This window comes from Penicillium riverlandense (genome assembly GCF_028828495.1).
Source record: "Penicillium riverlandense strain IBT 135883 chromosome Unknown utg000001l_segment0_segment0, whole genome shotgun sequence".
NCBI lineage: Eukaryota > Fungi > Ascomycota > Eurotiomycetes > Eurotiales > Aspergillaceae > Penicillium > Penicillium riverlandense.
In genome coordinates this window covers 1,391,229-1,414,589 of record NW_026643194.1, presented here as the reverse complement: position 1 = coordinate 1,414,589, position 23,361 = coordinate 1,391,229, and the positions used below count along the sequence as shown (strand labels likewise).

General features: G+C 53.0%; 8 protein-coding genes across 8 annotated transcripts; 5 read left to right on the top strand and 3 right to left on the bottom strand.

Moving 5' to 3' along the window:
• Positions 1-185: 185 nt before the first annotated feature.
• N7474_000582 (putative signal sequence-binding GTPase GPN3) lies at positions 186-1,064 on the bottom strand (the record flags this gene model as incomplete). Its single annotated transcript, XM_057191997.1, has 1 exon — positions 186-1,064. One exon carries the CDS (start codon positions 1,062-1,064, stop codon positions 186-188), a length of 879 nt encoding a protein of 292 aa, XP_057056950.1.
• Positions 1,065-1,414: 350 nt separating this feature from the next.
• On the top strand, positions 1,415-2,715 carry N7474_000581 (S-adenosylmethionine synthetase; the record flags this gene model as incomplete). The annotated part of the gene is made up of 3 exons (XM_057191996.1): positions 1,415-1,500; positions 1,568-1,653; positions 1,715-2,715. 3 exons carry the CDS (start codon positions 1,415-1,417, stop codon positions 2,713-2,715), a joined length of 1,173 nt encoding a protein of 390 aa, XP_057056949.1.
• A 699-nt stretch (positions 2,716-3,414) lies between these two features.
• On the top strand, positions 3,415-6,466 carry N7474_000580 (uncharacterized protein; the record flags this gene model as incomplete). The annotated part of the gene is made up of 3 exons (XM_057191995.1): positions 3,415-3,567; positions 3,639-4,385; positions 4,442-6,466. 3 exons carry the CDS (start codon positions 3,415-3,417, stop codon positions 6,464-6,466), a joined length of 2,925 nt encoding a protein of 974 aa, XP_057056948.1.
• A 471-nt stretch (positions 6,467-6,937) lies between these two features.
• N7474_000579 (Transketolase N-terminal) lies at positions 6,938-8,860 on the top strand (the record flags this gene model as incomplete). The annotated part of the gene is made up of 1 exon (XM_057191994.1): positions 6,938-8,860. The coding sequence occupies one exon, from the start codon at positions 6,938-6,940 to the stop codon at positions 8,858-8,860; it is 1,923 nt and encodes a 640-aa protein (XP_057056947.1).
• A 440-nt stretch (positions 8,861-9,300) lies between these two features.
• Positions 9,301-12,112, top strand: N7474_000578 (uncharacterized protein; the record flags this gene model as incomplete). Its single annotated transcript, XM_057191993.1, has 3 exons — positions 9,301-11,234; positions 11,297-11,410; positions 11,470-12,112. 3 exons carry the CDS (start codon positions 9,301-9,303, stop codon positions 12,110-12,112), a joined length of 2,691 nt encoding a protein of 896 aa, XP_057056946.1.
• Positions 12,113-12,978: 866 nt separating this feature from the next.
• Positions 12,979-13,527, bottom strand: N7474_000577 (uncharacterized protein; the record flags this gene model as incomplete). The annotated part of the gene is made up of 1 exon (XM_057191992.1): positions 12,979-13,527. One exon carries the CDS (start codon positions 13,525-13,527, stop codon positions 12,979-12,981), a length of 549 nt encoding a protein of 182 aa, XP_057056945.1.
• Positions 13,528-15,421: 1,894 nt separating this feature from the next.
• N7474_000576 (uncharacterized protein) lies at positions 15,422-16,679 on the bottom strand (the record flags this gene model as incomplete). The annotated part of the gene is made up of 2 exons (XM_057191991.1): positions 15,422-15,852; positions 15,929-16,679. 2 exons carry the CDS (start codon positions 16,677-16,679, stop codon positions 15,422-15,424), a joined length of 1,182 nt encoding a protein of 393 aa, XP_057056944.1.
• Positions 16,680-21,072: 4,393 nt separating this feature from the next.
• Positions 21,073-23,031, top strand: N7474_000575 (putative nuclear localization protein; the record flags this gene model as incomplete). Its single annotated transcript, XM_057191990.1, has 1 exon — positions 21,073-23,031. One exon carries the CDS (start codon positions 21,073-21,075, stop codon positions 23,029-23,031), a length of 1,959 nt encoding a protein of 652 aa, XP_057056943.1.
• Positions 23,032-23,361: the final 330 nt, after the last annotated feature.

Here is a 23,361-nt window from a genome sequence, read left to right as displayed (position 1 = left end):
GACGGCTGCTGATTCAATTGGTGGCATCTTCTGATGATAAGATTGCCGCAGGGGGTCCTCGGCAGCCTAGTATCAAAGCCACGGAATGTTTTGAAATACCGGAATGGGTGTCGGCAGACCCGATATGGAAATCATAGTCGACCTCGATGTCGAATGTTGACAATAGAGGCAAGCTTGTAATTCGTTCAAGCATCGGCGTCTTCGTAATTCACCTCCTGCTCATCCTTGGGTTCTCTCGGCTCCTGGGCCTCGTGGAACTGAATCGCATCATCAATGTGGCTGAGAACAGCCGCCACACTGTCGTCATCCTGCACATTCAACTTCAGGAACGACACCATGCTAAAGTCATCGATGAGCTGTGCGACGGCCCGGTTGAGCCGTTTGAAAGACCCGCCACTCATCAACGCATCCGTCGCCATGGGATTCGCGCTCGCCGCGACATCGTCTGCCTCCTCATCCTGCAGCAACTGGACATCCACGTTGGTGAACCGTCTCAGTTCCCGGCGGGTCACCATATCCTGGATTTGATCCATCTTGCTGAGGATGTTCACGTGCGGCATCTCCAGCATCAGCATGGCAGACATGGCACTGAGCGTTCCGGCGAAAAACTTGGCTTTGTCGATCACAAATGTACTCTCGAGCAGGTAGGCCGCGCAGAGGTTGATGTTCAGGGGTCCCTGGCGAGACAGGAACTGCACGAGTGACGGCAGGAGCGGGATGTGGGTGTATAATTCGATCTGGCCGGGCATATCGAAGATGATGAGGTACTCCTCGCTGAGCGGATCCAGGGCTTGGGAGAGGAAGTCGAGATTCTGCAGTAGAAATTCGAAGCAGTAGATAAGACCGCCGTTCGGGCCCAGACCCAGCTCCTCCATCACATCCTCCAAGGTGATCAGCTCGCGGATGTCAAGGTCGGGTTCGTAACTGAAGGTCTCGGCCGCCGGGTCCAGATTGACGTAGAAGCAGCTGCGGCGGGTATTCTGCAAGTGCTGGATCATAGCATTGCTGAAGGTGGTCTTGCCCGCCCCGGCCGGGCCCATGACCAAAACCCCGAACTTGGACATGGTTGCTGTTGATGCACTGCGGGTTGAGTTCGGTAACGAGCTGAGATTTTGCTTGCCGGGCTTCCTCTTCTGCCCCCTGTCACCGCCCTGTGGCCGCCGTACGATGGCGCCATCACGGCTCGAGAGTACTTGAGTGGTACCGGCCCACTCTACTGCAGCACCGTAGTTACACAAGTCCCAACCATGTATCCTCTGTATTAAATTTTCCTTACCCGACCAAGCAGAAAACCCCACCAAGCCCCTCTTCCCTGGTTCTTCTTCTACTTCTTCTTTCTTTTCCCATTCTTCATCACTCCCTTTTCAATTGTTTTCTCCTTTCTCTCAAGACTTTTCAGTCTCCTACAGTCACAATGGGTTCCCTCGCAAACGGTTCCAAGCCTGGCACTTTCCTCTTCACCTCCGAGTCCGTCGGTGAGGGTCATCCCGATAAGATTGCGTGAGTTTTGCCCCTGAGGAGAATTTCTCCCTCGCCCATCGTCCCCGCCATACTAACCATCCAACAGTGACCAGGTCTCCGATGCCGTCCTCGATGCCTGCCTTGCGGAGGATCCTCTCTCCAAGGTCGCTTGCGAGACCGCCACCAAGACCGGTATGCTCTTAATCCATGCCATTGTGTCGCTGGACCATCCCGGGCTAACTGTACTCTGCAGGTATGATCATGGTCTTCGGTGAGATCACCACCAAGGCCAACCTGGACTACCAGAAGATCATCCGTAACGCCATCAAGGACATCGGCTACGATGCCTCCGAGAAGGGCTTCGACTACAAGACCTGCAACGTCTTGGTTGCCATTGAGCAGCAGTCGCCCGATATTGCCCAGGGTCTGCACTACGAGGAGGCACTGGAGAAGCTCGGTGCCGGTGACCAGGGTATCATGTTCGGCTATGCCACCGACGAGACCCCGGAACTCCTGCCCCTGACCATCCTGCTCTCCCACAAGCTCAACAACGCCATGAAGCTGGCCCGCCAGGACGGCTCCATCCCCTGGTTGCTCCCGGACACCAAGACCCAGGTGACCATTGAGTACGCCCATGACAACGGTGCCGTCAAGCCCCAGCGCGTGGACACCGTCGTCATCTCCGCCCAGCACACCGACGATGTCTCCACTGAGACCATCCGCAACGTGCTCAAGGAGAAGATCATCAAGAAGGTCATCCCCAGCGAGCTTCTGGACGATAAGACCGTCTACCACCTGCAGCCTTCGGGCCGCTTCGTCATCGGTGGTCCCCAGGGTGACGCCGGTCTCACTGGCCGTAAGATCATCGTCGACACCTACGGTGGCTGGGGTGCCCACGGTGGTGGTGCCTTCTCCGGCAAGGACTACTCCAAGGTCGACCGCTCCGCCGCCTACGTCGCTCGCTGGATCGCCAAGTCTCTGGTTCACTCCAAGCTGGCTCGCCGCTGCCTCGTCCAGCTGTCGTACGCTATCGGTGTTGCCGAGCCCCTCTCCATCTTCGTCGAGACCTACGGCACCTCCTCGAAGTCGTCAGATGAGCTGGTCCAGATCATCAACAACAACTTCAATCTCCGCCCCGGTGTGATTGTCAAGGACCTTGACCTGGCCAAGCCCATCTATGTCCAGACCGCCAAGAACGGCCACTTCACCAACCAGGACTTCTCCTGGGAGAAGCCCAAGGCTCTGAAGTACTAAGCGGGACACCGCTTCTCTCGGGGGTGACCCCAGAGATGCTCTGACGACTGTGATGAGATGAGCTTTGTTTTCAACAACTCAAAGCACGAAATGCATAGACCTACAAAAACCCTTCAAATTCCAATACCATTGATTCCCTGTGGGAAATCAATCTACTACTCTTGTTTCATTATCTGCATGGTCGCCCTGCAAAGAGATGGGCCTTTTGGCGAAGACAAAAATTCAACATGATACCACTTTTCATCGGCTGGGAAGGGATGTGCTATTTTTCTTTTTTTCTGGCGTTTTTCCGGAGCGACAGTCTTCAACAACACCACCACCATTCTCCACAACCGCCCAAGTCGGCGGGGGGTGTTTTCTCCTCCTGGGAGACACCTTTTGCTTTGGCTCACTGGGGTGCGCTAATCTAAACATTAGCAATAGAATAATTATCATAACCATCTTCGGTAATCATTCCCTGTAGCTGAGAAGAAGTACCTGTGATCATAGAATCATCAACTGTACGTTGTTCTTCGTAGTTTGATTGACCGACGCGTGCCACCACCGCCAAGCATTTCAGCTTCCCGCGTCCGACTTCCACCTCAACTCCAACACACTTCACTCACTTGATTTCAAAGCGCCTTTGCATTTCTCGCCTTGTTTTGCATTTTTTCGGCCTCTGTTTCTGTCCACGATGCGCACGACCTTCTAGACGCGACCATGGCCTCGCGCACGATTCCCAGCGTCCTCGATTCCCTCAGCTCATCCTCGCTCAACAAGCGACGCGAATCCGCGCATCCACCCTCCAAAAAGCGCAAAACCACACATGAAAATGCTGCCGGACAGCTTTCTACCACGTCAATTGTTATTCGAGTAAGTTTTCTTTGCTGTCTCTCTCTTCCCCTCCTCCATCGACTAACCCTGTGCGCTTCGCCTTGATCCAGGCCCATGCAGCCTCACTCTCTGACGAACCACTGGTTCTAGAACCCATTACCGCTCTACCTCGCTCTCGACTACCATTAATATGGCTCGACGGCGCGTCGTCTTCCCGATCTGACGCGCAACCGGGCGGCTTGTTCTTGGCCGACATCCCCACCCTCGAAACAGACTTGCAGGCTCAGGCAGAACCGACGGTTCTGGCGGTGCGGCTAACCGCTCATGGTGGGCTGTATGTGGTGGAGAGAGTGAAAAGGGGCATCTACTCGCTGTCCAGGCTTGCTCGCTGGGTGCACGAGGGTGATCTGCTCGTTGCGGTCAAGGAATGGCATGGGTCTACGACCACGGGCATGGTTGCTGCTCCCGACAGTGATAGCCCAGTACCAGATGGGCTGGACTGGTGGAAGACTGCTCAGATCGACGAGCCTATTTCCGATCTTGGTGGATTGAGTGATAGGGCTGCGGGCCTGAATATTGCTATGGTCTTTGGGCCCTCGGATTCGGATCCCGAACACGATGAGACATCTTTTGTGGATGTGCTTGAGCATCGAAGTCAATCCCTGGCTCCTGCTGTCAAGGGTGTTGTGGATTCTGGGGCTGCTTTCGGGCCTCTAGACACCCAAGGCTCAGGTGATACCGATCCCATGGATGTTGATGGCATTCCCGAACCTAGCGGACTTGAGGCGCAGCAATCCCCGGAGGAGCTGTTGAATGGGATGAGAGACCACTACCTGCAGGCACTTTATGTATCAAAGGTAAGTTCTCTTTTGTCACAATACCTGCATTTCCATTTTGTTGACTTTGCCTCCAGACCTCTGTGGCCTACTTTGCAAAAGGGCCGCTGACACGCTGCCGTGCTGCCTTCCAACCACCCGGCTGTGAGCAGCCACAACAACCAACAGAACTTATTACATTCTACCGTGAAGCCATCTTGGCTGCGAAGAAAATAGACCTTAAATACAGAGAGACTCTTCCGTCCGTTGTTCGTGACGCCATGCTTGCCTTCTCTGACGGCGAGGACGCGGCACCAACCAAGAAGCGGAAAAGCAAGAAAAAGAAATTGGGCAAGAATGGTCTTTACCCGGAGGAAGAAAGCTTCGTCCGCAAATGGTGGAAAGATCGGAATATGAACGAGACGTCTGCCCAAGAAACCTCTCGGGAAGGCGAGAGTAAAAAACACATCTCTGATCTGCGACTACGCGAGACTCAGTTGCAGATACTTTTGATACTGGAGGCCATGGCGTTAGAGTCGAGTCCCACCGAAAAGACAAAGGCCGACAGCGGAAAAGAGAAGGAGACTCCCAAGAAGACCAAGGCCAAAAAACCCCAAGACCTGAGCGTGTTGCTTGAATTGCATGTTGATCGACTGTGCATTTGGCACGCTGTCAGCTCGGAAGAATCGAATGCTGCTGACTCGGCCAAAACATCCTCATTCAACAGCACTCACTTGTCTGGAAAGAAAGTGGAAAGCGACGCGGTCCGAGACTTCTGTACTGAAGTGATCATTCCATTCTATGCGGCCCGTCTGCCGGACAAATGCAAGCTGATCACCCGCAAATTTGGTGTTTCCGGTGGTATCTCGCCCGTTGCTAAGAAGACACAGTCATCGACGAGCAAGACGCAACGCGTGGAGCCTGGCTCGGAAGTCAAGCGGCAACAACCGGCACTGAAATCTCGTCGTTCGTTGCATCGGGTATTAACCGATGAGAAAGTGGCATCGGTTCGACACCCATCACTGAACAGGTCAAAGACTGCTCCCTCGCAGCAAGAGATTAAGCGTGATTCGATAGAACCACTGCTACCGGCGGTACTGAGCGGTAGCGTTCGGGGCGGCATACAAAAGGCGAAGCGTGCTGAGAACCGCGAGGTGGACCTGAATGCGGTGGCCCGACAACACGAGACAAAATTAAGAAAGGTGCAGATGCTGGTGGATCAAAAAAAGGAACTGGATGCCGCCATCAACGCACTTCGAAAGCCGAACCGAGAGCTAGTCGCCAATGAAATCGCTGAGGATGCGACCAAGCGGGTCTCAACCGGAGGAGGGAGTTCTCGGAAGCCAAAGAACCCTGTACGGAACCCGAACGGCCAAGGTGTACAAGTTATGGCCACTCCTCGAAGAAACCGGAAGCAGGATGCGGTGGTGGGCTTGCCTCCGCTGCCTCGCAGTCTCGCCGCTTCACGGTCTTTTGCAGGGGAGATGCCGGATGGCCCCGTAGCCGAGTCCTCTCCCATGGCGGTTCCTTCCTCGAGTCGGCGCGCTACCTCGTTTTCTGGTGCCGATTCGAGTCCATTCCAGTCTCGCGGTGCTTCCAACCACGAGTCGCACTATCATCCATCCCACGCAGACAACGGATGCATCGAAGGAACTCCGTCCAGGCCTCCGTCCAAGCTGTTCCAAACTCACATCACCGATACACCCTCCGCATCATCCAAAGGCAAGGGTCTCTTCCGCATCCCCAATCTGCCCGCGCCTCGTTCTGCGACAGCTATCTCTGCGCAGCAGACTGGACCAACCACACCCGTCTCTTCGCGCCACAAGGACCTGTCCGCATCTTCCTCCCAAAATCTGCGCAGCGCGTTTGAGAATACCAAATCCACGGTCATCATGGATACACCTCCGAAGCAGCGGGACCAGGCAAAGCCCATGCCTGCTGCCAGTTTTGTTCCCACCTCCGCCAGTGTACAAGTCGGCATCCCTAGCCCAACTCGTGTCGGTTTCCCACCAGCTGCCATAGGGACCCCGGTGAAGGGCACTGCAGCCGTGCCGGTGACACCGGAGAAGTCGCAGAATATTTATGCGCAGTTGGGCTGGGATGATGATGAGATGGATCTATAGTCTTCTTTTCCGAAAGGATTTACTGAATTTCGTGCATGCATCGAACGGAGTTGTCTGTGGCTTTATGGGATACAGGGCATACTGGTCATCAATTGTAGATGAGATCTTTGACAATGGTATGTACGGCACAGTGACGTTCCTGGCGCGTTCTAGCGATCGACAGTATATTCATTCATATCAATCCATCCTATTCCGTGCTGTTTCTGTACTTCCTCTTTTAGTTGGACCAATGCGGCCATGACGTCAACAAGTTGCGCTGCAGCAAACCGGATAGGCTCAAGCCCCTCCCCCTCGTCTCACATTCGCCGCCGTCCCTGTCTTTTTAAAATTCTGCTCTTTGTTTCTTCTTGTTTGTCTCGCTAACAATTAATTGTCGTTGTTCGTCTAAATCCCTTGACAACCAACTACTCCGGTCATACTTCCCTCGAGCCTTGGAACCACCCCCAGGTACGACCAAACCAACCAAACAAGATGGCGGGCTACAAATTCCCTGTCGACCTCTCGCAGTTCAAGCATCTTAAGCTCGACCCCAAGAACCCCAAGCTGTCGGCTGAGCAGAAGGCCGACCTGTCGCACAACATCAACATCTTCAGAGATGCAATTATCGCATTCACCGCTACCGGCGCTGCGCGCGGCGTCGCTGGCCACACTGGCGGTCCCTTCGACACTGCTCCGGAGGTGTGCATCCTGCTCGCCTTCATCAATGGCAACCCTAGTGGATACCATGACGCCCTGTTTGACGAGGCCGGGCACCGTGTCGCGACGCAGTATCTGCTTTCTGCCCTCGACGGCAAGATTTCGCCGGATCACCTGTTGAACTACCGTGATGCTGACTCCAAGCTCCCCGGCCACCCCGAGCTTGGTCTAACTCCGGGCGTCAAGTTCAGCTCCGGTCGTCTGGGCCACATGTGGGGCATGGTCAATGGAATTGCCATGGCCAACAGGGACAAGGCCATCTTTATGCTGGGCTCGGATGGATCCCAGCAGGAAGGAAACGACGCCGAGGCTGCGCGCATTGCGGTGGCCAACAAACTGAACGTGAAAGTTTTCGTCGACAACAACGACGTCACAATTGCCGGTCACCCGTCAGAGTACCTGAAGGGCTATGATATCGCTCGCACGCTCGACGGCCATGGCCTGAAGGTTGTTCGCGCCCAGGGAGAAGATCTAGATTCGCTCTATGGTGCAATGTGCGAAGTTGTGACCTACAGTGGCCCTGCTGCGGTTGTGGTTGACCGCAAGATGGCCCCGGGCATTGAGGACATCGAGGGCGAGACTCACGCCCACGACGTCATTCCTGTCGCCGTTGCCCGCAAGTACCTTACCAAGCGTGGGTACAGCGAAGCCCAGCTCGCGTTCTACGACGAGATCAAGGCCGGATCGAACACGCACCAATACTTGGGGTCGACTAAGGACAAAGGCGCAAACCGTGTCATTTTCGGTGAAGCCGTTAACTCCGTGCTCGATGGCCTGAGCAAAGAAGAGGCGGCCCGTCGGGTGATGGTCATTGACTCGGATCTTGCGGGTTCCACCGGCTTGAAGGGTATTGCATCTGGCCACCCCGAGGTGTTCGTTGCGTCGGGTGTCATGGAGCGCGGCAACTTCTCTGCTGCGGCCGGGTTTGGTTTCGGCAGCAATGGTGAGCGCCAGGGTGTTTTCTCGACTTTCTCCGCTTTCCTGGAGATGTGTATCTCTGAGATCACCATGGCTCGACTGAACGGCTGCACCGTGCTTTCTCACTTCTCCCACAGTGGCGTGGACGAGATGGCTGACAACACCTGCCATTTCGGTCTGAACCACTTTTTCGCCGACAATGGTCTGATGGACGCCGAGAGCACGTCGCTGTACTTCCCCGCCGACGGCGAGCAGATGAAGAAAGTCGTAAGCAAGGTCTTCTTCAACACGGGCATGCGTTTCATCTTCTCCACTCGTGCCAAGGTTCCCTATATCTTGAAGGAGGGCACCGATCAGAAACTATTCGGTGATGGCTACGACTTTGTCCCGGGCAAGGAGGAGTTCATCCGTCGCGGCTCGGCAGGATACATCGTCTCGTACGGAGACATGGTCTACCGCTCGCTGGATGCGGTCGAGCGTCTTCGACAGCAGGGCCTCGACGTTGGTCTTGTCAACAAGCCCACTCTCAACATCGTCGACGAGGAAGCCATCAAGATCTACGGTTCCACGGGTTTCGTTCTCGTCGTTGAGTCCATCGCTCAGAAGACCGGCCTTGGATCTCGTCTCGGTACCCATCTTCTCGAGCGCGGTCTCACCCCTAAGTTCAAGGCTATGGGCGCCGTCAAGGAGGGCTGCGGTGGCTTGTACCAGCAGGTCAATGCCCAGGGCCTGGGTCCTGAGGATATTATTGCCGCCGTCAAGAAAGTTGCTCAGAAGTAAATTTTTGGAAATTTGAATGCCTTATGACCAGTTTTATTAAAGAACAAGGCAGATAGTGAAAGATTGCAATAGTCAGTGTCAATTTGATCACAGTTTCGCGTGTTAATAAGTTTCAAATTCTTTCCTCTGTAATGCGTGCGGGGTTTGTCTTGGACATACTCCGTGATCTCGAAGGATGGAGACCAGGCTTTTCTACTATGGAAGTTAGCCGCAATCTAACCTGTTGGAATGCAATAATGCAACCTCGCAGGGGGGAATTGCGGGGATCGACACACGGTTAATAGTTCCGAACGGACTGTGCTTAATTGGAGTTTGAATAGGGCCGAAAACGACGAAATTAACCGTCGGAGAGGGGTCCACAGCTTTATAGGTCGATTCCCCGAACCTGAATTATAAAATTGTTAGAGATGGCCCTCAAATTCTACTAAACAAGTTCAATCATGAAGTTTCGGACAAGCAGCTTGCTTATTCTTCTTTCTGCCCTTGGGGTTCGAGGACAGAATGATACCCTCGGACTGAAGGATGGGTATCTTTCTTTCTCAACAGCCAACTTCGACATCAAATTGGTCAAGGATTCCCAGATTCTTGCCTCCCTCAAACCAGTTGGTAGCTCGTTTGACTTTTTGCCTTTCGATGATATCGAGTTGAGAGCCGCCAATGGCCAGTACCACAATGGAGATATCACTTATCGCTATCGGCTACCAGGAACGACGCAGTGGCTCTCTGGAGATTCCTCGCAGTCCAGAAAATCAATCACTGCTGTCAAATCCTCCTCTCTCGCTGCTGCGGATATGGCTCCAACCCTTCCCGGAGACTCCCCTCTTCATGTCACCCGAGAATGGATCAATGTAGATGGCGATCTGGGATTGACCTTCACCCTAACCAACAGTGGAAAAAGGACATTGGAACTTGGTAGTCTCGGTTTCCCCACTGAGTTCAACAGCATCTTCTCCAATCGAACTGCCGAACAGATGGCGGCGACATGTTCCCTGACCGATCCCTACATTGGAATGGACGCTGGATATCTTCAGGTTATCCCGACATCGGGGACTGGGGCAGCATTGATTGTTACGCCATTGATGAACACAAGTACGCCACTGGAGGCGTGGCGCAATCTAAATGAAGCTAGTATTGCGCCGCTTTACTATGGAAGTCAGACGTTCGAAGGGTTCTATGAATGGCAGATTCACTCTAAAGCGTACGCGGAAAATGAATGGGCTGGTGCAAAGCAGTGGAACACGCCCAGTTCAAAAATCCTCAGACCTGGACAATCGGCTACATACGGTTTGCGCTTTTCGGTCGTGAAAGATGGTGTTCGAGGTATTCAGAAAGCGGTCCAGGAAACGAACACGCCTATGACTATCGGAATCCCGGGGTATGTCGTTCCTGTAGATCTAACGGCTCGGCTTCGAGTGTTTCACTCTCGGGATTTCAAGGTTGTCTCGGACGACAACGCCTTCGAGATCACTCGAGCATCGGATGGGATCCTCTCACTCAAGCCCACAGGATCAGTCTGGGGTCGAACAAAGCTTACTATCACCTATGTGGACGGGAAAGTCCAAACAGTGCATTATTTCATTACCGACTCGGCGCCAGCGACAATCAACAAACTAGGTCAGTTCTCAACCACATCAATGTGGTTCAGTGATACAAAAGACCCCTTTTCGCGAGCCCCCTCTGTCATAACATGGGACCACTCCGTCCAAGCCCAAGTCCTCCAGGAGCCTCGAGTCTGGATTTCCGGATTGAGCGACGAAGGCGGCGTGATCTATCTATCCACAGCGATGAAACAGTTCGCACTCCCCGTGGCGTCAGAGGTAGCAAAGCTAGAGCAGTTCGCATCGAACGTCCTATCAACAACTATCCAGAGGCTCAATTTCCACGTGCGCAAGAGCATCTTCTTCTACGAGCCTTCGCTAGTCCCGGGGTATCATTACAACCAGTCCATCGATTGGGGTAACTGGTGGTCATGGACCAAAAACGAATCATACAACACCCAGCGTGCATACGATTACATCCATGTCATCGGCGCGTACTGGTCTCTCTACCGAGCGGGACGAGACAATGGAGCCCTTCTCAAAGAACACCCGTGGCAGTGGTACCTCGGCCAAGCCTACAATACAACCGTCGCCTGCTTTGCCACCGACTCGGCAGGGAACGGGCTTGTGGGTTACTCCAGAGTGGGCCTCATGGGAGAGACTGTTGTCGGTGAGCTTCTTTCTGACCTTCGGCGTGAGAATTGGGACACCGAGGCAGATGCTGTTGAGGCAGCTATGAAGCTCAGGGCAGACGCTTGGAACTCGCAGGCTGTGCCTTATGGTAGTGAGATGGCTTGGGATTCAACTGGCCAGGAGGGAGTCTACTACTGGAGCAAGTAAGTGCTGCATTGCAGAAAAAACAAATCCTGGTTGGGTTGAGGCTAATATCGCAAGTTAGCTATTTCAATTTAACCCAGTCAACAACGAAGACGATTAACAGTATTCTGGGATACATGCCTACAGTCTCACACTGGGGTTGGAATGGAAATGCTCGCCGGTACTGGGACTTTATGTAAGGAGTCAGCCGCTATATCCTCCACGGAAGTCCGGTATCACTAACCCATTACATAGATATGCCGGCAAATTGGAACGCATTGAGCGCATGATCCACCACTACGGATCAGGTCTCAACTCCCTCCCCCTTCTAGCCCAGTTCCGCCAAACTCCGACAGACATCTACCTTCTCCGAACAGGCTACGGCGGAAACACAGGCCCTCTAACGAACATCCGACAAGATGGATCCATGTATAATGCCTTCCATTCTTTCCCGGAGACGCTCCGAGGGGACTACTACTCCGGAGACTACGGTCCCAATTTCCTGGGAATGATGCTGGGAGCTTGTACATATGTCGTTGACGATCCAGACTTCGGGCTTGTGGCTTATGGAGCTAATATCGCTGTGCATGGGAACTCGGTCACTGTTCATCCACGAGATGCGGTGCGTCGGCGGGTCTATGTTGCCTCGATGGGAGTTTATATTGAGGTGAGTGCGGGCTGGATTGAAGATTTCTCCTTGAAAAAGTCTGGTTCGGGGTCTGTGCATCTGCGTCTTGTGTCCGGCCCGTCAAAGGCGTCTTCTGCTATCATTTGGGTGGAAACTCCTGGGACGGAGGATCGGTATGCAGTGACTGGGCACGGGGCTCGTAAGGTAAGAGGTGGTTGGGGGGTGGAACTTTCTTCTGGGGAAGTGGAGGTTGTGGTATCCAAAATATAGGCTCATGATGATGGAGGCGAATATGCATATCAGCCCAGATCGGAGCTCGGATATCCAGATGAGACCATTTCGTGGTGGATACAGGACTGGTTGAAGCGATAAAACGTTGTAAAATGACACAAAGGCATTAATTCCCTGTTAATCGGGTGCTTTGGTTTCCTGCTACGCGGTAGACAGAAAACCTGCTGGACCTTGAAATGACGTCCAAAGAGGCGAATATCGCGGACGCAGGTCCACCAGGGTCGGCCGAATCGGAGACAGGATGGTCCTATTGAGCATAATTGTGGAGACTGGAGAGGTACAAATGTCGAGTTTGATTTCACAATTACCGTGTCTGTTGTCTAGTGGTGTGACATTTTTATGATGAAATGAACGGTTGATCGGTGGCGATTTTCCACTAACTTGGAAGCTCTTCGTCCATACAGGATTCGGGTTTCTGGAAAAGATCCATGGAAGCCAGTAGGTCCCCACGGCTTGATCTTCGAACTTTATTCTCTAGTCGTGACATCGTTGACCTGGAGATCGAGTTCTACTATGAAAAAGTTGACGCTGTGACTCACAGGCCCAATAGCTACAGTAGTGAGTCCCAGTGTATAGATACGGGAATCGATGATACGGGAATCGATGATATTTACTAAGTATCATACGATTTAGATCAAATAATTGAGTAGGAAGATATATATTATTATTTGTTTTGTTCTCCATTATTGTTGTTGTAGAGCTATTTACATTCATCCGTTTCTTTCTATCGTCATATTCATCATAGCGTAAGTCGTAAATATCGGTTGGAAGAGGGAGGATCGTTGATGTCGAGTCGAGAGGGAGGAAGTAGGTGCTTGGGATGTTAAGAGTTGAGGTGATCCGGCTTAACCGGCAATAGGAGTAACGGTGATGCATGTGCCGCCTCCAGACGGCCAGAGGTCCTTCGAGGAGATCTCGGTGATCTCGATACAAGGGCTCTTATCCAATAGTTCACTGTCGAGAGAGTGTTCTGGGGCTGGAGGTAGTGGCGACGAGGGAAGAAGCGGTGCAGCGTCGACCTCCATGTTGGAGGGAGTCTGGTCCTTAAAGTCGACCTCGAGGAAGTCGTCTTTTGAATCGCCGTGCTCCTCCTGCTCGTCTTCTTCGTCGGTATCTTCAAATTCGAAAGAGCTGATCTTCGAGCTCATGTCTTTCTCGGTCCACTCCACCGAGCCACAGTGCAGGCGGAAGTGAGCCACGCAGCGGCGCAGGTCCGGGTCCGGAGCGGTGGCTTCCCGGGCCAATTTCTCCTTGGAGATGACGGTGAGTTTGTATGGGAGGGCGTTGCGGTTGGCTATCGGGGGCCAGCGCTTGTTGGCATTTTTCATGGCTGGGACCGCGCGAGCCGGCGAGGGCGAGGCAGGAGCCGCGTGGACGCTGATTGTGACGGTCATGGTTGTTAATAGATGGAATCGATAGGACAATTTCAGTAGTCCGGAGAAGTTTTATAAATATTTCGGAGACTCTATAGGGGTGTGGGAGACATTCTCTGAAAATAATAAAAGAGGGGTCCCGCAAGCGAACCGGCCAGGCGCGTCTTATAGTCGTCAGCTACCCTTGGCCTTGATCTGCAGAACAGGAATGGACAACTATGGGGAACCTGGCCCGTGCACAGCACAGAGTCTGCCGGTCACCCGGTCACGGCCAGTTCTAGACCAAACGATGGCTTTGTGACTTGACTCGATCCATGATTCATTCCACCTATTAAACTCTTGTCATGATTTAATCCTGCACCGAGGAGGGAAGTGTCTGTCTCTCAATCTGCCCATTTTGGGCCTCCCCCAAAATGTGAATTTGTTGCCACCATTTGCGTGCGCCCGGCTTACGCATTGTCGGGGCGACGGGGCCAGAGTGGAGGGCCCCATTTTTTTGATCAGTTGATGCTTCGAAAATTTTTCAGTGGAGACTTGGTGCGTGTAGCTTATCTTGATGCAGCACTGGAAATAGAAACCGTGCCAGGGTGTACGTCTCCGGATTACCCGATTTGGCAACCCGGCCACCATCGTGAGCTTCAAACTGCCGAAACACGTCGAAGACGACCACGCGCCATGCTGAGCGCGACTTCATGGTCGCATCTGATAATCAGAACAGCCGTCTATCACACAAGCGGTCTATTATCAGGGAAAATAGCCATCCCAGTATGTACTAACACGCCAGCATCACGGCGTGTTCTGAGATGGACCCGTGACTCAGCGAGCCCTAGCATTCCACGCCGAGGTTGTATCTGTCTCCGACCCCATTCCGCGCCACTCACCTACTTCATTGAGTACTTCCGCGTGTTCCAGAAGCCCGCGAGTTCCACAACTGCATTCAGTTGCTCCCAAATCCTCCACCTCTCCGCATCTGGCCCTGTAGTAACTACACGTTGTTGCCCTGAGTGGTAATTCGGCCACAGCCTTTAGTTACCCCACCACCGGAGGAATGGGCCTGTCAATTTTCCTTTGTCGTCGACAGCTTCTACGCTGAATCATCAGGGCATTGTTCCAGAACCAAAACTCTCTTTGACACCGACTTGTCTGCAGCCGGCCAATCTAACTCAATCGGCCAGGTCGGACCCTGGTACGAAGCCCAGCTCCTCCATTATGGACTGCCGTCGTCGAAGAACAAAGCCGTGGCCAAAATGGGGCTACCAAAAGCTTCAAGGGCTGTTCCTTTGCTATTCCTAAGGGAATTCTCAAGACTGAGACAAATTTGAAAAGGCAGGGGAGAAAAAAAAAATAAAGAAGCTCGGTCGCCGTCCAAGAAGAGGGAGGATGATGGCATTGTCACAACTAAGGCTTCAAGGGAAGGGAGAGAGCCCGGTATGCAACTGCTCAGGTACCAGGGCTAGCCGTATTCGGACTATATCTGTTTTGGGGTCATGTTAGGGCGCAAACATGTCCCTTGTCAGAGTCAGGATAACTAACTACTTGTAGCTTATCTTGCGTTACCTGCACACTCCCTAATTCTGTCACAATTCCAACGACCGACCTCTGTTTAAGAAGGAAAGGGAGGATAAGGACCCTGAAAGGATCCATAGACGGTCTTTTCCTCTCAAAATGATACCACAGTTTTTACTGCTCAACAATGGAACGAGCCTAGAGCCTTTCGTCAACCGTCATAGTGGTCTTTTTGGCTGGGTTTTGGTAGCACGTGCGTGAGCGTACTCCTCGCACCTCAGGAGATTTCTCAAACGAGGCAATCCCAAGTCAAATCCAATCCGAATGCCACGGTACCTTATTCAAGCTTAAAATCAAGGGCCATTTTTCTGGATTCTCGACTAATGCAGGCCATTGATCGCCCTATCGCTCAAGCTATACGACAGTCCTCCTTTGGTACTAGAAAACCCATTCCGGGTTGCACGCTAACAATTTCTATGCCTGGCCAGTAGTGCTTTCTTTTGCGCTCAACCTCCTCCAAAACATCTGCGCTGAGAAAACTTTTCCACCGGACATATTGATCTGCTTCCGACTGTGGAGCCAGAAACATGAATTCATTGGATCCTGGATAACCACTCAGAAGGCCCAGTCCCTCCATGCGTCGGTGGTCCCAAATCGCAATGCCGAAGCGGCGGAAGACACGAAAATCCACATACCTCAGCGGTGAAGTGTACCACGATGAGAGGGAGGTGAGCACAAAGGAATATCCCCTGCTGCATGAATGAAGGGCTCCGGTCATGGACATTGTTAATAAGAGGCGCTTCATGAACGGAACAGCCAGATTGGCAGTTCCATTGCGCACTGTGCGCAAGTGATTTGACAGCCCTATATCTTTCTATGATCGAGGAAGAGGATAAAGCAGGAAAGAGACAGGTACAATCAGCCATCGTCCGAATTTGCTCTAAGATCCAATTCTGCAGAGCGTATTTCCAGACTTCAATGTTCAGGTCTTGTAGTCGCTCAACTTCACTGGGAGGCCAGCGCCAGCGACTAGTAGTTGCACTGTGCAACTCCCATGCGATCAAAAGCTGCCACAGAGCGCGAATTGCTCTCTGTTCCTCAAGTGCGGAGGGTGGACCAACATCGACTTGCTGGTATCGCTCTCGAGGTGCTTTGGGGACAGGGAAGTATTCCGAGTTCCGAATCCATGCTGTACGGTGTGCATTGCGAATATATTTCAATCTAGGGTTCTCTAGGCGAAATAACTCCAATTCCCTGCAGCGATCGATCATCTCATGCATAGCAGTGTGAGCCAGGTATCGTACCGTTGCGGCTGCAGCCATAATGTCGCAGAGTATTGACAGAGGCAGCTCTCGAGGCAACTCATGGACGTAGTTTGAGCTGTTCTTGACATATTGTTCAATGAGAGTATCCACGCTCGACGGAGCATGGGTATTCCATCGCAAGAAGGCAAAGTTACGAATTAAGATCTGGGTTTCTCGAGGTAAGCAGCGCTCTATGATAGCCTCTATGATTCGAGATGCTGTGCCTTCTTCATGGAGCAGGGAGAAGACCGTAGACGAGGCACGGTATAGATTGTGAAGAGAGGCAAGGTCTTCTAATTGCACAAGCACCATGCCCAGGACCGGCCCTGGTAAAACAGCGAAGATATTGTTGAGCCTGCCCATTCTTGTAAGGTGAGAAGAGCTTATCCCCTTCAAAGCTGACATGTTGGTACTTAGTAAGACATTGGAGCCTGCCGGCCTGAGGTGTCACCGCCTCATCGCCTTTGGTGAGCGCTAGGTGAGAGATAACTAACTTCATTGACGTTCTCTATATTGTCAATCTACCTGTTTTCTGAGATATTTGTTACGAGCGGGTCTCGAATGTCCCTTAACTCCTACGTGCTACTGCGATTGCTTAGTTGCGACAAGGAGATGTGTTGTTTGAGAACAGTTATACTTCTGGTTCAATGTGAACTCGACCGGCCCGTCCGCAGTCGCGCCTGAAACTGTTCATCTCGAATCGCAAACTGGGGCAGCATTGATTGATACAATCTTATCTGATAAAGTGCTGAGCCTTCATGGACGCTGGCGATGGCGACTTTAGCGCCCGTGGTTGAGGTATGGCGCCACAGATACTGTACGTCGCAGACCTGCTACTACAGAATCCAGTACTGATGGGCTTTGGAGATTGAATCCAACAAGAGATGATGAAATGCGCTTGCCTTTTTGACCATCATGGCTACGAGTCAGGTATACCGTCAACTTGGTCAGGCTGACCGGTGTCAATCTACCGTACTCTTCATTCTCAAGGGCCCCCAAGATCTACATACAAGCTACTGCAACAAGGCGAGTGACTTCCTCCTGGGGCTTCTTGTTACTCCGTAATTCTTTGGCTGCAGATCCCGCTGCAGAATGTCAATACAAAAAAAGGTCATCTGTTACTTTCAACCCATGCACGTCGCTTACCGGCCCGTTGGAGTCTGAAACATTCTTGACCGTCACTAGTGCATGGACGCGCGGGGGCCTCATCATCCCGGCATATTGCCTATCTTGGTGATTGGCAGGTCAGATCGACCGGGACGCTCTGCATGATGAATGAGAGGGCGCATCGCCATTGGGTCCCTTCCATACAGGGTGGAAGAAGTCAATCCACTCCGCAGCATTGCAACTTGAGAGAACTACATTTCCTCGCTTCGATGTCTCAACTTTGTTACATTCGAGGAATGAAAATTCCCTTCGCTATTATTGGTTTATTCTACGCCTGAAAATCATTTCGGAGTAACCGTCATGATCTGCGTGGTCGTATGTAAATCCCCCATGGAAACGACGGAGAACCGTGCACACTCCCACTTACTTGGGTCCAAGATTGCCGTTATGGCGTTATGAAAGCTTAAGATCGTTCGAGAATTCGTCAGCGTTTCTGTAATCGCGGCGAGAGATCACATATTCTGGCATCTAAACGCAACCTGTGCAACGCGTGGCCCTCTCGGCAGGCAGCGGTCCCCATGGATGCTCAGTATAGAACAGCAGTGCCTGTTCGCTGCCTTCTGCGATGCATGATTCTCGAACGTTCACATGCTCTAACATTTCGCCTTCCTGAATCTTGTTCCCTGTAGAATTATGGCTCATTAGTCTCCTGTGTCGCCCAGCAATTTGGACTGGACGTCGGGCTTGGCCAGGATATGTGTTCCCTCATTCCAGGTTGCCTTTTCTTCGGAGGAGCCTGGCCTTGAATTCAAACCTGTTTAATGGACGCGGAGTTGCTACCTCCATGCTTTTTCGCCACTAGTGCAGTGGTGTCTTATGTTGCCGTTGCATCCATAACTAGGCAGCCTGATATCCCCTCAAAGTGTCAGTCGGAGATTCTCAAGGTCTTAACTGACGAATAGGAACGATTTTTCGACTGGTGGATCTAGGTTTCGGACGCATCGAGAATAGCCCTTAATTCTGGGATGAGTCGGCATTTCCATCACTTCGTAGAGAGTATCAAGAGTGTTTCGTATCAGCCAAGCTGCTGCTTCAGATGGGCCCTACGTTATCAGGCTCGAGTCCCGTTCTCCTGCATTTGTTTGGATAACATCCCCGTCAGATACGCGTAGCGGGCCGAGTAGCATATATAACGGTCAGATCCAAGCCAGCAGCTCCGAGCTATAAGGAACCGTCATACAGGGACGATTCAATGCAAATATCTAAAAGTAGTGCTGCAGTCACCTTGTGGAACGACCTTCTATCTGTGCAACAGGGAAGAACCATCGGGGCAGAGCGTGTCAACGGCAGCGAGCACTGCAGGCCGGCTGCTGTATGACCGGGGAGAGGGCTAACGTCGACGCTTGGGGTAGTCGCGTCGTTTTTGTGCGACGGAGGAAGGTCTCGCTCCGCCTGGCACAGCCGTTGGAGGGGCTTCGAAGTCGATTCTCACCCAGATCGCATCATAAGTCCCCAGTACCGGCGGATGATTTGGAATTCGCCGTTCAAGGGTCAAAAAACGCATGGGCCGCTTGTGATCGACTGCCTAGCGCCCGCTCAAGTGATCGCCCGGTGCCGTCAGTCTCGTCTGCTTTCGAGTCAGTCAGCTGCCCTTTCCTCGAGCCAATCCTGTCATCGTAATAATACTCCTGTAGTTCTATTTCGTGGATTATGCTTCCAGATCCACGGCGATACAAACGGCGGATGTCGACCGCAACGCCGCCAGGACCAATGATCCCGCACGAGGCGAGCGTTCCCCGGCTAACTAGTGCGGATTAGGGCCCGCAGTCTCATTCAGGCGGACAAGATGCGGCCTGAGCTCTGGGCTTGCGATCGGTTTGGCTCGTCCTTCACGGACCTTATTGCCCGCGCCTCTCATTTGCTCGTCCGGGTTAGTAAAGAAAGGAAAACAAGAAATCCCGGCCTCTTGGCGCCGAAGGAGCCCTAGACACTGATCACCAGGTCTTTCGACCAACCCGGTCTAATCCGATTGCACATCGCCCCGGCGGGCGTTTTTGCTTCCTAAAGATAACTAACCCGAAGAGAGGAGATACTCGGTCTTGTCGGGCAATCTATTGTATACAGTACGGAGTATGTAGTTTTCAGTGTTTTAAGACATCTCAAGTTACACAATGTTGCTCTCTACCAGGGGTTTCAAAGGTCTATCACAATTGCTAGGCCCTCTGGTGCTGTGATTGGGGGCGTGTGGTGTCTAGAAGAGGAAGGCATCATGGACTGGGATTTGGCAACATGCGGTTTTATAGTCCAGGACCTTCCTGCATTGTTATGAGCATTATTTCCCCCTAGTCTGTTGAATTACCTCGTGATTTGAGGGAATCTTCCACGTTCTCCTGGGCGCAAGGGGATTTCAAATCAGGTTGTGTGACGGATGGGCGTCTTTGACTCTCATCATTTCTCCTTTTTCCCAGACCCTGCGTATTGGATGCGAGTCTCTCATCTTCTTCTACTCGGGCAATCTCAGCCTTGCTGAACCCTGCCCGCAAAGTTGCCCTGCCCCGTCCCGATCGGCTTCTCCGTAGAGTCTATCTGATTTGATCCCACACGTTGCCCTTCGACCAGGGACCCTCGCATCGTACCATCGCCCAGTGCCATCGGGCTCCGGATTTGCCTGAAGGGATGTTTTAAAAAAGAACGGTGCCAGAACACAGACTCCGTGGTCTTTTCCGTGCAGATTGACGCCTTGAAACTCCGATCCTCCACCCCCAACCAATCAGTTCTTGTCTTTTTGACCCCCTTGCAACCTTACCTTTCCCCCGTTCACACTCTGCAAGTCTTTTTTATCGCGCATTCCAAGGCGCGCCCAGCCCCATCTCTGTCCCTCTTCCCCCCGAGCCCCAGTGGCGGTGCCTGGCTGCCTCGTTCTCCAGGCCATCAATCTTCACCGCCTCTCGTTCCCGTTTCCCCCTCTCAGCCCAAGTTCGATCCTGCCTAACCTAACCAACCTAAGCTGCCGACTCTCGTCGTCTTTCTTCCCGCTGATCCTCTCCCCCAAAAGGCACGGCTCCTGCATGCAAGCCCCAGCCGCTTCTTCATCTTCTCTCTTTTCGTCGCGTCCGCCTGACGCGCCTTTTCTCCGCCCACTCTTTTGAACCCTTCCAATACCCAGTTATGTATGGCACGCCTCACTCTCTGTCGACGATGAATGGAATGGGAGGCGATGTCGTCGATGGCTCCGGGACCATCGATCCAGCAGCCCTGAGCAACTCCGGTACGTTTACCCTTTATCTTCTTTCTCTCTGGTTGTCTTTGTACTTTTTTGGTCTCCCGGGTCCGTTGCGACGCGGCAACCTCTTGGCGCGAGCGATCACTTTTTGCGATCGGTCAGCGAACGGCTCGTGCCTTTCTATCTTTCACTAGCCCTCGGTCCCTTCCTGATCGCCAACCTTCAAACTGATGGCCCTCCTAGTCTCTGGTGCCATGCCAGCGCCGTCCCCTGCAGAAACAAGCCCCCGTGGTGTGAAAAGAAGTCGCTCGCCAGAGCACAGCGGGAATGGACAGGCGGGAGATCAGGATGATGGTATGTGCGCACTAGGGGGGCTCTCTTTTGCGACGTTTTGCGCCGTGGGAGAGCAGGCCTCTCTTTTTCTCCATGTCGTTCGCATCATCTTTTGCGCGCCCCTTAGTCATTGATCGCGGCATTCATGTCCTCGGAGAAACACGCGCTAACTTATCCTGCTTTCTAGAAGATCACAGTCGTCGCAAGCGCGGTCGTCCACCCAAGACCCCTCGAGCAGAATCCACCGACCAACAGCCATCCATAACAACACCCGTTCAGACTCCTCGGATGCAGTCGCATTCTCTACCCCGGCAGAATGCCACGTCGCCGGCTCTCGCGTCGCCTCCGGAGAAGATTACGCCAAACAAGACGCAAGTTAAAGCGCTTCCGACGGTGCGGGACCATACTTCCGACCAGCTGAATGAAGAGGGCGACGAATATATACCAAAGGAATTTGACGAAGCCGGAGAAACCAAAGCGGACGCCATGGGATACCCGCAAGGTGGTCGCGAATATAAATGCCGCACGTTCTGCGTACCGAACCGGGGAACGAAGCTATTCATGCTTGCGACAGAGTGCGCGAGGGTGTTGAATTATCGCGACTCGTATCTTTTGTTCAACAAGAACCGCTCCTTGCATAAGATCATCGCCTCTCAGATTGAAAAGGACGACCTTATTCGGCAGGACATCCTCCCTTACTCCTATCGATCTCGCCAAATCGCCATCGTGTCCGCCAGATCTATGTTCCGACAGTTTGGAAGTCGCGTGATTGTCAACGGCCGACGAGTTCGTGATGACTACTGGGAGAGCAAGGCACGGAAGCAGGGCTTCACCGAGGATGACCTGGCAGGAGAGAAACGTCCCGGAGCCACCAAAGCCCGTGATGGAGCTGCAGCAGAAACCGCTAGCTCCAATCTTTTGCCGACCCTACCCCATAACGATGTCATTTATAGCAGTGTGATTGAGCCCCTGCCTCCAGGCCTGTCTCTCGACCCCAATTCGACAGTTTCACTCGCTTCGCTCCCGATGATTCATCTGGCCTCCTCAGACGACCCCCGCCTACACGAGTATAACAGTGTATCACCTTCGCGTCAAGAACTGACGGGCCAGCCGTATCAGGACCGCACTCAATCCAGTTCAGCGGCCGAGATTATCAATCAGGCTTCCCACACCGCCGACTTCAACAAGGTCTTGAGTTCACAGCGCAACTACCGCCAGAAGGGTCTGGACGAGTTCTATACGACGCCACGGGAAGCCCCCGCCCCAACATCCCAGGGACAGTCTGGCGTGGACCCAGGCATATCCGGATCGCAACAAATCCAACCCTCGCAGATGCCTGCAGGGATGGCAACCCCTGTTCATGCGCAGAACATGCACCCTCACCAAGCCTCGATGATGGCTGGACAAGCCAACTATGCTCAGCAAGCCCATCAACAGGGTATGGGGCAGTCGCCGGTCCGGGGCATGCACCCAGGGATGCAACAGCACCTCATGCAGCAGCGACCCAATCCAGCAATGGCAGCACAAGCTCCTTACGGATACGCAGCCCAGCAGCAGCAGCAAATTTGGGGTCAACCGCCACCGCAACCCACCCAGATGCCTCAATATAGCCAGCATGGTCAGCAAATGCCTATAGCTCCGCAACAGGCGGCCTCACCCCTTCACCATGGCCAACAGCCTCATCACCCTTCTCAGTCGCCTCGCAACCAACAACGGCCGTCAGTGCCACAAATGCCACAGCAATACCAGATGCATCACCCGCAAGCCGCGCAAGGACAAGCCATGGGCAACATGGGATTTCCTGGGGGCCAACAAGCGAGCTACAACCCCGCTATGGCACGAGCAATGTATCAAGCATCTCAAGGCCAGGGAGGGCAGCAGCAAGCCTTCATGGCTGGGAACCCGCAGCAGGCGAACTATGCGATGGGGATGGGAGGCGGCGGCATGCCTGCAGGGTGGCCCGCTGGTTCCGGTGGTCAGATGCAGCAGCAGCCTGGCCAACCTCAGCAGGGTCAGTCAGGAAGCCCGTTAGGTGGATGGTCAGGCTACTAGATCGCGGTCGGCGTTGTCTAGATTGGGCGTTTACGGACTTTGCAAGCATCATCAACGATGTTGTCTCATTTTTGCTATCTACTCTTTTTCTTTCTTCTTTCCTCGCCTTTTTTCATCGATGTTCTCTCCTCTTCCAAACTGCATCGCTTCGTGTCCGCCTGTGTTGATCGTGAAGGGATCTTCGGTTAATGTTAATCTGGGCTAGCCTTCCTATACCCTTTGCTGTTCCCTGGTTGCGTTCCGGTCTTAACTGGTACCTTTTTGTTCTATTTTCTTCCGCGGCGTTGTTTCTTACTACTTGGAGTTGAAACGCTTGCCATTATCATCTGG